Source organism: Alosa alosa, chromosome 16 (assembly GCF_017589495.1).
Source record: "Alosa alosa isolate M-15738 ecotype Scorff River chromosome 16, AALO_Geno_1.1, whole genome shotgun sequence".
Classification (NCBI taxonomy): domain Eukaryota; kingdom Metazoa; phylum Chordata; class Actinopteri; order Clupeiformes; family Clupeidae; genus Alosa; species Alosa alosa.
Genome location: NC_063204.1, coordinates 19,401,030 through 19,413,486, shown reverse-complemented (window position 1 = coordinate 19,413,486; position 12,457 = coordinate 19,401,030). Strand labels below are relative to the sequence as shown.

The following is a 12,457-nucleotide window of genomic DNA, read 5'->3' as shown; positions in this document are numbered from 1 at the left end:
ATGCGCAATGGACGCACTGTGTTATTCACAGGGAAGCGCTCGTGTCAAGGCAGCTTTAGTCCCGACCTACATGAGGTTTTGAACGCTGTTGTGAGAGTGGTGAATTTCACCAAAACCCGGCCCTTAAAAGCGCGTCTATTCTCCGCACTTTGCCAAAGAGATGGTAGCTGACCAAAAGGCTGTACTGTTTCACAGCAAGGCAAGGTGGCTTCCCGAGGTAAAGTGCTGTGTTTGAGCTCCGAGTCGCCTCTTCTTGGAGGAAGAGCGCATGTTTGAATATGCAAGCACGTTCACTAATGAACATTTCTTGACGAAGCTGGCCTATCTTAGCGATATATTTGATATATCTTAGCGATACATTTGAGTTAAATGTCCAGTTACAAGGCAAAGACAAGCACCTACCTCACCTAGCAAATAAGATTACTGCATTCACCAAAAAAACTTGAGTATGGGACAGGCGCCTCGATCGCGACAGTATGCCTTTGAGATTTCTGAGCGAAATCGCTGAAACGTCTGATTGGGAGGCACTCTTGTGATCCCATGTATTAAACAGTAGGCCTCACATCCCTACAAAGTTTATTTCAAAAATATTTCCCAACCAGCAGTGCTCAGTATGACTGGATTATGGATCCATTTAATGCAGCATGTTGGTATTTAATTTGAATATATTGTACAATGCTGTAAAATGGCCTATGCTTCCTAATATGTTGCTGGAAAACAAAAATATGTGTGTTATGTATTTATTTATTACTATATCTGCAGCACCAGCTGATTTTAACTCTGTTGAAGAGGATATATTTAGAACTTGTCATTATTTCAATAAATTTGACCATTTTAAGCTTGACCTACCACTTTCTTAGAGCGATGAGGGACAGTTGGGGCTCGAGAATGCCCCCTTGATCAAAGTGGGGAATGAAAGAAAAAGTTTGAGAACCACTGATCTAGTTTGCTAACTACCACAGTCACGAGTTGGGTCGCGATAGTCTGTCCTTTTTAAAAAGTGGGTCCCCAGAAAAAAAGTTTGAGAAACACTGGTCTATGGTAACTATAGACCTGGGGTTTAATCCATCCATATCCATTGAAACTGGCAAAGGAAGGTAGACATATTCTCCTAGCACTCCTTGGCCATTGTATTAGGCCTACCTGTGCAATCCGGGGCCTGTACTACGAAGGGAGCTTAACCTACCCACATGTAACCCAGGGTTACTTTGTTAAACCAGGGTTGACAAAACCTGGTTATCTTAAGTGGTGTTAATCGGTACTACGATGCTGATTATGAAGTTGATTTGTTGAGCCGGGGTTAACCTGTGCGCGTTCACATAAAAGGGGCGGGTTGCAGCGCAAGTCACCACTTTCAATGATGACGCGATCACCTTATTTTACGGATGACGAATGCACAATTATTATGACAAGTTATGAGGAATTAAAACCCACTCTACGACAAAAATCAAATACGTCGGCAGTGAGCAAAGCAAGGCTGTTTGCAACGTATTACAGATCGGGTAGCCTAAATGCCTAAAAGTAAAGTTTTATTCCCACATGTTCTTCAAATATGTGTTACGGAGGATTAGTAGCTTGCGGAATGTCTGAAATGAGTTGAAATAATTAAATAGCCTAATTTGAGTTCATAGAAAGGCCTATAGATGCAACCCAATTCAGAAGTGGGCATATAGATTACAGTAATAAGGATAATTGAATGTTTAAGTAGCCCCCATTGACTGATTTAGTGTATGTCTAATCCTGTGAACATTTCAGATGCAACACCATTGCCAAACGCACATGGCAGCAGGTGAAAATGAAACACAAAAACATTATTCAGAATAGTAGGTTTATATAGTTATAGCTTGCATTAATATTTCTTAATTATGAAAACATGTAGGCCTAGCTTATAGCCTTCACTTGGCCTCTGTTTTACAGCTAACAAGAAACAGGTGTACTGTTGGATGTAGGATGAAAGGCACTACTGTAGGATGAAAGGCACCAGCGTGTTTTACAGTAGCAGAGGAGTTGGCCATTGCAAATAATAGTGGAAGGCCGATTATGGAGGGGGTTGAGGGAGGCATTCGGTCGGATTCTGGTGCTGTGGAAATGTGTGGCCTTTATGTGCAGGGTACAGTAATATGACATTCAATTCCACAAGTTTGTTAAAATGGTGATTTTTATTTATTAGGCCTACTGTAGGCTTTGTCCGATTTATTTTAGGCTATTCTTGCTCAGATGTTCAGCATACTGTAGGCCTATGTCCGATTTATTTTCGGACATACAGTATTCTTGCATCACCGATTGAATACATGAATGTCCACGTACGGGCATTGAGACGTCTTCCTAGATCATCTGACAAAGATAACGAATTCCCTCGGCTGACAATCTATAACTTCATAGAGAATATCGTCCGGGTAGGCTATATATATTTTCTGGCGGTCTCTAAAACCCCTCGCCCTGCGAAGAGAGTCCCTCACGATTTGCGCTCCAATGTCGTATGGATCATCCAGGTACGCCGACATGTCTCGGGAGAAATTGTTAGTGGAGGGGTGGTACTTATAAAGGGTGTGGTTAACGGAAACCTCGGGTTAACCAAGAACATAACCAGAGGGGTATTCCAGAAAGGAGGTTTAACCAACACCGGTTACCAGTTAGTTTAATCAACCCTGTGTTAGATAACCTAGAGTTGTGCGCGTTCACGGCGAACTTATAAAGACATCATCTATTGAGAGTCGAAACCATGAGTGAAACCGGCGAAAGGAAGAGCACCGTATTTTTCAGAGGTGTAGTCGAGGCTTACGAGGAGGAGAGAACTGTAATAACAAAAAAGAGCAATACTTAAGCGCCTGCGTCCGAGACCTTGCTTGGCAGAGAATAGCCTAACTGACCGTGTAAATGCGTATGTTTAAGATAGCCTATTTAATGTCAAAAGCACAATTAAATAATTCACTGGACATCACGTATTGTATTGACTGCTTTCAATGATGCTTTCTTAAACTAGCCTACCTTGTCACAGATTGAGTGGGCCATATAATTCTTTGAGAATCCCAAATGCCATTTTCTATTTTAACGCGGGTTCTGCAGCTGTGGGCCAAGTTAAACTTTTGCGCTCCATCATCGGAAGGATGAATGTCGGAAGGCATGGGTAGCCTATTGGACACATTTCGGTGCACATTTGGAAAATTTAATAAATGATGCTGACCTGCCTGTTGGTGAAACTAGACTTTAATGATCATCGTGGGTTTGTGTCCAGGAAAACGAATGAAGTTGCGCAGGAACTGCTTTAGCGCAAGGCAAACTTTACGCACCAACCTGGCTTGCCGATATGCTCTGCGTCTCCAACACTACAAAAACTCCCAGTCGGAGAGCGTGTGTAGCCTATTAAAAAAATGTTTTATCCCAAATGCCATCAGCATTCTTAACCAAACTTAGTGACAACATGCATACCCGGCTGAGCTGTACAGCTATTTAAACTTATTTATTAATTTTCTATAGGCTATGTTTCCCCTTTTTTGTACTGTACTTGTTTTAATTATATCTTCAATGTGTCTGCGATGTTGTTTGTCCATCTGTCTGGTGAGCCAAACACAAATGTTCACTATGGTGTAGCTTAGGCTAGCTAGCCTACATTAAAGATTTATTTTATTCTATTCTAATCCACCATGCTTAATGTAGGGATGGAGAATGCTTTTCAAGTAGGATATATTTAGGATTCAGCAGGAAAAGAATGGATAGGCTAGTCCTATCATGTGATGTCGTGGTCTTATCGCCCTCACACGGTGAATTGCACGGATGAATATTACATGATTTTGTGCTTCTTTGTCAAATGAAACGCCATTGTAACGCCAAGTGTAAAAATAGCGGCCTGATTGAACATGCACTGAAATAACCGAACATAATTGAACATAACCTGAACAAAACCTACCCCCTACCAGGTTAAGTTCAGAGCCTATGTTACCATAGTTACTTACATAGCCTGATAATTTTTGAGCTTTCTGGAACTGAAATCCCAGGTTTACCGCTAACTCTGGGTTAACATACCCAGTTAAGCCAGTAAACCTGATTTCTGGAATACCCTCCTGGTCGGAGCAGGTTTGAGATGCAGCGTAAATTGCCATGGCAGCATACCTCGGTTAAAACCTATCCACCTTTTGTAGTACGGGTTAATCGGGAAGTTACGCCACACGTGATGAAGTTACTCTCGAAGTTACCCAGATAAGCCAGAAAGCCCGCTTCGTAGTACAGGCCCCAGGTCAGGGAAATATATCCATAACAGCAGTAGCAGCAGTTGCTCCCTTTCTAAGATGCAGGGCGGATCATGTTGTGGTGTTGTTCGTGGGCAAAGCTGAGGGATTGGAGGCGGGATGGGACAGAACTTTTAGGCCAAGTTAAAAATCACCTCAAAAATAAATAATATGACCTCATCACACACTTTCCATGATAGGTTGTGATACTCTGATGGTACAAGTCTCAAACGAATATGAGAGTAACTTCCTGATTGGTTGCCATCTGCTCAGGCATGGACTCTAGCCAATCATTTCATTAGGCAGGACAGTGCTACCCTGCCTCTGCCCCCAACACCCCATCCGCCCCTGAACAGCCAGGCTGAGAGTGACCACATGAGGACAAAAGGGCAAGGCGGTGAGAGGAATGTGGTTAGCGCTCTAAAATTAGCCACTGATAGTGCCGCCTGCCTGCCGCTGCTCAGGGTAGGGAGAGACCACCAGGGACAAAGCTGGAGGATTAGGGGGTGAGGCCAACCTCTCTCTGACTCATTGTCATTTGACTGGATCCTGCAGAGTTCGAGCAACCAGTCCTCTTTTGAAGCGGCTGAATAGAGATGTGCTGCTTTTGTTTATTTGTTTGTTTGTGTGGCCTCTGGGTGTTTTACTTGGCTCCCTAGTGAGTAAAATATGAATTACAGGATTTTTTACTGGCAGAAATGTCTGGCCTGTTGTGTGTCTGGCACAATTTGAACAAGTAAATTCCCCTGACACAAAACATTAGGTGAACTAAACAGTGTTGATAGTTACGGCACTCTAACTCCAGTGGGAAAGATAAGATGCTATTCTAATTTAAGATGCCACTGTGTTTATTTAAGAGTGCTTGGAGTAACAGCTCTCAACCAACTGTAACAACAGAACTGTAGCCATAAAAATGTTGCAAAAGAGTGCCAAATCAACCCTCAGCACTTTTTGACTCCAATCAACTAAAAACTAGATGTGTGAGCACCAAAAACATCCCAGAGACCAGACTTAAAAAGGACATTGGAGTGTTAATTCAGTATTCTGTCACCCCCTATTCATTTCATTGAAGTGCTGACTGCAGAGGCATTCACAAAGCTCTCAAAACATGACATCATGTAAACTGCTGTGTAGAGCGGTTAACCTAGTTTGTTAACTGACATCCACAGAAAACCTCAAAACTGGTTTGGGATGTTTTTCCTGAAGCCTGCATTCCGGTCAACTGAGAGCTGGAACAATGCAGTGCTTGTTGCCTGTGGACATCACTCTTATGCAAGAATAAAATTATCTTTTAATGCATAAGACGTTCGGCCTGCCTTGATTGTTGATGTTGAGAAACTGGCATAGCTGATCAGTATCACATATCATCAGTAAAGTTGCTTACCTTAAAATAAAACTAAAGAAAATATTCTAAAAAAGGGACGTGGGGTAATCTGAGTTATATAAAACAGCATGTTTTGTCTTTGACCTAGTTTTGCTCAGTGACTGTGATGAAATACACATCTGCTGGTACCCTAATTGAAAAAAAAAAAAAAAAAACATACCAATCCAGATTAGAATGTTTTCAGAAATGGGAGACTTAACAGTGAGTACGAGATGTTAAAAAAAAATCTGATATGCTATTGAAACAAAATTCGAAGCATCTTCATAGACAGGTGGAAGAAAACAAAAACAGTGCAACAGTTTCCCGTGAGGTTTCATGCCTGAGGCACAGTGAAGGGTGTGGCTTTGGTGGCTTTGCAAAAACGTGGGGATGGGTGTCACTACATGAGACCACACTCACTCACTGCTGACTGTTGAAGTTGAACAGAGAAGAGGGGAAGCGCGAGAGAGAACAGAGCAGGAAAAACAGGGAGCACAGCAGTACCAGCCAGTCGCTTTGGAACAAGCCATTTGATTTCACACCTCACAGCTTTACTATTAAGACCCTGTAGAGGAGTTATTTTGAGAGGACCTCTAGATGGACCACATCAACCCAAACTGTTTGTGACTTGGGGAGTGTGGATTCTCTCATTGGACACTGGCTCTGGATCATTGACCTCTGAGAAGAGAGGACCTGAGGGGGAACATCGGCAAGATGTCTCTCAGTTGGCTCAGGAAGGCTGCGGATGTCCTCCAGAACCACCCAGCCATCTTGTTCGCCCTCTCCACCCTGGTGGTGGTGAGCGACCTCACAGCCGCATTCCTTAGCCACAGCTCCTTCAGACACCACTTCCACCTGGTACTCTCCTTCCTGCTGCTGTCTGGGCCTGCCCTGAAAATGTGGGTCTCCAAGTACAGTGTGTTCGCTAACAAGAACCACTACCTCTACAGGTGAGATGTGGATGTTGAGTGTGTGTGTTAGGAGGACGGTGATGTGTAAAGATTGTTTTATAGGTGTGATCTTTTTTTAACGAAAAGAGATGCTTTTTTTAATTCCACATGATTGCAATTATCTGTGTCCCTGTCTGTCTATTCTTTTCACCATGTTAATACCTCATATTTTGTGAGTGAGAGCGAGTCCCTTATCTTCACTTGACTCCTTGTTGCTTCCAATTAGAATGTTCCTGAGTTCTGGTTGGGGCTGGACCTGCGTGCTCGCTGGATCCTTCATGTTCCTGCTCTCCTTCTCCATCCGCCGCTCCCTGTTTCTCTCCCTCCGTCACCTCAGTCGGCTGGCTGCAGCCAGTGCTGTGTGGCTGGGCCTCCGCTGGCTCTTAACCTCCCTGGAAGACGCCTCTGGCAGCTGTTTCGAGCCTCTCAGCACCGCTCTGAAAGCCTGCATGGAGGCCACATCTCCTGGGGAAGGCTCAAGATTGCTGCTCCGGGACGGGGAGAGTAAGATGAGCTGCCTGCGCGCCGGGTTCCAGTGGCGCGGCTGCGAGGTATCCCAGGAGGCTCTCCTGCTGTGCCTGTGCAGCCTGTTGCTATTGGAAGAGGTGTCTGTGTTTGGCCGGTGCGTGCACACCCCGGGAGCCCCCCTCCGACTGCTCTTCCTGCTCTGCGTCTCCCTGCTTGGACTGTGGGTCTTTCAGCTCCTCTGCCTACTGGCTCACTTCTCGCAGTTCCACTCCCAGCTAATTGGGGGCGCTCTAGGTTGCCTGGCCTGGAGAGTGCTCTACCGGGGTTGGTTTAGATTGGACCCAAGCTGGTGCAGTCCGGGAAGGCCCACCAGTGGACTAGTAGCTCCCACAGAACGGAAAGGAGAGGTGAAGAATGGACATGGAGAGATGTTTTTCTAATGCGAGTTGTTTAAGTCAGGTTTTTAAAATGGTTACTACAGCTGACAGACTTTTAGAATTGCAGGGAGACTGAGAAAAATCTCCAGAATGTACATGGGTGGGAAACATCAGTCTTTACAGGGAACATTGTGGAGATTCCAAACAGTAATAAAACTGAACTGAGTAATATAAAGAGTAATATAAAGAGTAATATAATAATTGTTTTATTTTGTAAATGGCATTAAAGCATTCTAATACAGCACAGTGGTTTCTGAAACTGAAAATGACTATGAGCACTTTCTCACTGCTAAAGGGATCAAATGGCATCTCAAAACGACACATAAGAAGGTATGTTTCACTTCCAATGTAAAAAGGTGTGTGTGTGGTTTGTTCTCCTGTCCTCAGTAGATGAGAGCCTTGCAGTCTCCCCTGGGTTTCTTGATTTTGTCGTAGTTCTTGTTGATAATGTCATACAACACAGCCTGAGTTCAGAAAACAACTCAATCAGAACCAGCACTCATTACAGAACCAATCCAAATATATAGGAATCTAATCTTAGGCTACAAAAACAGCCATCCCATCTGAACTCACGTATGTGTTGCGGATCTCCAGAACAACAATGCGAAGCTCGCCATACTGATACTGGTCCAGGTCATGAACAAGCTGCCTGTAATCTCCCTGTCAGGGCAGATGCAACAAAAAGAGGTTGAGTTATGCAACAACACTCATTGGCACGGCTATGGCATTCAACAGTGCTGGTTATGTGGTTTCAGTAGGCTCCTTTACATGCACACATTTTGTCGGATCGAAGTTCTTCTGATTATGGCATGAATCAGGTTCTAATCAGGTTAAATGTGTCCATGTAAACCCACCTAGTTGCTTTCTATCCTCTATTCTCCAGCAGTGATAGCATTACAACTCATTACTTATACTATACTTATTAACTTAGCCACTGTGCTTGTTTATAAGCCCTCATGTGTGGCGTCCATGTAACTAACATGGTGTTGACATACCGTGAACAATTCCAAGATTTCCTTATTGGTTACCTGAGCCAGAATTTCTGGGAAAATTTATTCACTGATTTGAGACCATTGGGGAATCCCACAGATACTTTCATATGTTTATGGTTATGTTTATAATATTTAGCAGACGCTTTTGTGCAAAGTGACTTAGAATAACATCGAGGAACATTACATTAACATTTAAATGAACCGTTTATTGTAAAATCAAACAAGCTGAACAATATTACTAATAGACTAAATATAATTGAACCATAAACATATACAAACCAAGACGAAAAAATAATTAGTTAGAAACAAGAATTTCTCAGGCCATACATTTTTTGTAATGGAACAACTCACCACATGTGCTTGTTTGGAGGCTTTGGCCACCGCATCACCCCTCTCACTGTAGTACCTATAGGGAACAAAACATTATATTACATACATTCAAACATGATGTCCATATATGCTGTCTATGGTGGCCGAGTTGTTTTTAGATTTAGATCAATTTCAGATGTCAGATTCAGATTGATATCAGATTTCAGACTTTTCTACATTAGGGGTAATGGGTGGCTTTGTCAGACTTACTTTGAAATTTGTGTCTGGAATCCCTCAATCTTGGTTCGAGTGTTGGTCAGCAGCTCAAACACTTTCTCCTGAAATCATCACACATATGAAACATTCTATGAAATAGACCTCATAAAAAGGGAGAATACAGTAGATATTTGAAGTGAAAATGATTAACTATAATGTATCTGTGCCACTTATCATATATGTGTCTTTATACAAAAGAACATTTAGACACCGGTTAGGGATGACAAGAACCATAAGTTAATGCAATTTTAATTTCATTTCCAACTATGAAAGTTTCAGTTTCCTTCAAGCAAAACTAAATTGAATTGAAACACAATAAATGTATCATGTTTGCCTCTACACACAGACTATGATCAAAGCAATGTTCTGTATCAGTTCTATATCTGAATTATTCTGCCATCTGCTAACCTGAACTGCCACGCCAAAGTTATTCCCATCCTCAATTCTGGGGATCTGAAGTTGCACCCACATCGACACCTACAAGAGAAAAAGAGAAGAATGCTGGCATGATCACTGAGGTAAAATGTTCAGCCACAAACATTATGTGCATAGTAAGTGGGAATGACAGAATTGTGTGAATATGAGGCTGTGAGTGTGTGTGTGTGTGTGCGTGTGTGTGTTCATTGCATCCCTCTAATACTGATAAGAGCACTTGAGGCAGAGCCATGTTGTGACGTTACCGTGTTCAATTTCTCCTTCAGGGTCTGGATGTGAGGCTTAATCTCCTTCAGCAGAGCTTCCAGCCTCTCATTGCAGCCAATGGGACCACAGGGAGGACCAGCTTAACCACAGATAGGTCAGAGGTCATGTACAGTGCCATGAGGGTCAAAGAAACATTTGCTAATGATATCAATGATAATGATGAACAATACTTGAAATCAGATGTTGTTTCTATTACATGACAACCATCTTCAAGTCACTTTAAGGATTAGTTATAAAAAGCAAATCTAGGAATTATTCATTTATGCCAGCTAAAATCTGTATCTGTATGGGCCCATCAGTATTTCACTATTTTAAATACCATCTTCATCTTCTTTATCACTGTCCTTGTCTTTCTTTCCTTCCTTGGCCTCTTTCTGTTGAAAAAGAGATAACAAATAAACATGTTAATAAATAACCTATGCAATAGAACCTGTTGAATGGAGTTTGTGACAAATAGAGACTGGGAAACATGCTAAAGCAAGCTTATACTGTATATGTTTAGAAAGTCTGGACTTGGGATCTGAATGAGATTGAGTTTCAGTGACCTCCTCTTTCTTCTTCCTCTTGAGTTCTTCCTTGGCTGGGTCTGGGATTGGGATGTCAAGGGGAGCCTTCAGTGCAGTCATGTCTTCCAGACTGAGAGAAGACTGAAGAGAACCAACAGTTGAAATCATTGGGAGATGTGCTTTGACTCCACTCTTTATTTAATCAGTTGGGGTTATTAATCCCTTAATGTTCCCAGCACTTTACCTCCAGAGAGGATTCACAAAAATGTGTCATCAGATAGTTCAAGTATTAGTGTACAAATACATGTATGCTACTTTTGAAAAAATACTGCTCAGTGGCATGGGTCTTTCATTTTACCTTCAACAGGGCATCCATCTCTGCAATTTTTTGAGGGAAGAATGTTGAGATCAGCTGTTCTGCCTAGAATAGATATATAATACAAATTAATACAGCAGACTGACGTCAACATGGAGCCAGAACATTTGGGCAACTAGCTACACAGGCTGATAGATTGACTTACCTCTGAGGTGAGCTTCTTGCAAAAGCCATCAACCTGATATGAGACAGAATGTTTAGCATTTCCTTTTGATGCCACAATGCTTTGATACTAGGTCTATCAGTCAAGTTCAGAGTCAGTCAGGGTCAGGTTTCTGCATGCAAACACGCTATCCCCACTCAGTTTATACAAAGTTCTCTATAGCTTGTTACATTATATCATAGATCTGTTAAAATATAGACCCATGTTCCTCAAAATGTCTTCGCTTACCTGTTTCTTTGACGCGGGGCTCATGTCCATGGACGTCATTGTAACAATGCGAAAGTATAGGCAATTTGGTTACACAAGAAATATTTTGTAGATAAATTATGTAAACCGTTGATCATTAATAGACGTGCAATATGCAATGGACCTTTCTTGCCACTTATATCACAACGTTATTCGTATAGCCTACGAAATACGCAGCCGTTACTCAGCAAAAGAAGTGAAAATGAAAGTAAACTAAACGATTATGGGACTTCCCGATTGTCTGTCTTTGTTTTAATTCCGGCTGTTGCACACTGGGAATTGTAGGATAGCCTACTGTTTATCATTTCAAATATCATTCGACAGTAAAACCCTGCTTGTCAAAATACTTCGCATCCGACTTACTTTCAGTCATCATTAAAACATATAGGCTACGATTTTGCCCACTGGTCTGATGTTCAGACGTGTTTAGGTTCTGAAAACAAACGCACTATAGGCTATAAAAAAAGAAAAGAGCAACCTTAAGCATTTCGCACCAGAGGAATTTTTGCAGTTCCTAGAACATAACGTGGAACCCCCTTTTTTTGCATTCACAACAGACTAATTTCGGGATCTAGCTCCTCTGCCAGCAGCTCCTGTAACTCTTTCAGCTCCTACCACAGGGCAGGGTATTTTCCCTTCACATAGGAACCCTAGGTCTACGTTGATTGGTCCAACTCATAAGCCAAACCCACTGTCAAATCTGTATTCAGAGCCGCACCATCTTTAAAATTTGTGCTACCTGCATAAGCAAAGTATATGGAAATAATGTTTTTCTCAAAGTCAAGGATTCGTGTTTGGTAGAACGAGTCCTGTCGAGTCGAATCCTTCAAAGACGAGGCAAGACTTCTTCTTATAGCCTACGGAAACAATGGAACAGACTAGCTAGTGTGCAGGAAGCTGCAGGTGCATTATTAAAAATCATGTGCGCTCAGAATTGTGGGTGTTCCAAGCATCTCAGAATGAAGGACTCAGTAGGCTATAGAATTTTAAAGCACCCTTGACATTGGAACAGTGCTTGGCGAGATTCGATGACGTAACATCCTTGAAAGAGCGGCTTTGAAGGACCCATCCTTGACTTTGAGAGGTCTATATAGCCTACTGTCAGAGACTTTATTGACTCTGCTCCGTAGCGGACCCAAATGGATGGTGACCAGACTTGTGCAATGGCATAACGTCTGCTACACAAACAATAGGCCTACATCACACAATTAAAACCTTATATTTAGGCTGGGTATTGAAATGGTCCTTTTGACTAAATGGCGCCCTCTTTGGTAACCACAATTGAATTATAATTGCTTTGTGATATTTGACATCACATGTAGGTTTTTTTCTAATTCGTTTTGTTGTTTTGTTTTAGTGGCTATTTTTAAGTTCAAGATTTTCATATGAAGGACACAACCATGCCTCATGTTCATGATGGCTCTTTGGTTATGCACAACCTCT

At 42.2% G+C, this 12,457-nt stretch overlaps 2 protein-coding genes across 2 annotated transcripts; one reads left to right on the top strand and one right to left on the bottom strand.

Annotated features, from left to right (window-relative positions):
* Positions 1-6,033: 6,033 nt before the first annotated feature.
* Positions 6,034-7,688, top strand: LOC125309943 (fat storage-inducing transmembrane protein 1). The gene is made up of 2 exons (XM_048267065.1): positions 6,034-6,539; positions 6,766-7,688. Exons 1-2 carry the CDS (start codon positions 6,304-6,306, stop codon positions 7,445-7,447), a joined length of 918 nt encoding a protein of 305 aa, XP_048123022.1. The 5' UTR covers positions 6,034-6,303; the 3' UTR covers positions 7,448-7,688.
* Positions 7,635-11,621, bottom strand: psme1 (proteasome activator subunit 1). The gene is made up of 11 exons (XM_048267066.1): positions 10,997-11,621; positions 10,751-10,783; positions 10,588-10,650; positions 10,269-10,370; positions 10,043-10,097; positions 9,702-9,802; positions 9,430-9,498; positions 9,016-9,083; positions 8,788-8,842; positions 8,018-8,104; positions 7,635-7,908 (listed from the first exon to the last, which is right to left on the bottom strand). The coding sequence occupies exons 1-11, from the start codon at positions 11,033-11,035 to the stop codon at positions 7,828-7,830; spliced, it is 753 nt and encodes a 250-aa protein (XP_048123023.1). The 5' UTR covers positions 11,036-11,621; the 3' UTR covers positions 7,635-7,827.
* Positions 11,622-12,457: the final 836 nt, after the last annotated feature.

What these genes read in the sequence shown, in the direction of transcription:
- LOC125309943 (XM_048267065.1), top strand. Translation starts at nt 6,304, where the DNA reads ATGTCTCTCAGTTGGCTCAGGAAGGCTGCGGATGTCCTCCAGAACCAC. An exon ending in AAGAACCACTACCTCTACAG is followed by an intron (nt 6,540 to 6,765) that starts GTGAGATGTGGA and finishes GCTTCCAATTAG; the next exon opens with AATGTTCCTGAGTTCTGGTT.
- psme1 (XM_048267066.1), bottom strand. Translation starts at nt 11,035, where the DNA reads ATGACGTCCATGGACATGAGCCCCGCGTCAAAGAAACAG. An exon ending in AGAGGAAGAAGAAAGAGGAG is followed by an intron (nt 10,098 to 10,268) that starts GTCACTGAAACT and finishes CTTTTTCAACAG; the next exon opens with AAAGAGGCCAAGGAAGGAAA. An exon ending in TTCCAGACACAAATTTCAAA is followed by an intron (nt 8,843 to 9,015) that starts GTAAGTCTGACA and finishes TGTTCCCTATAG; the next exon opens with GTACTACAGTGAGAGGGGTG.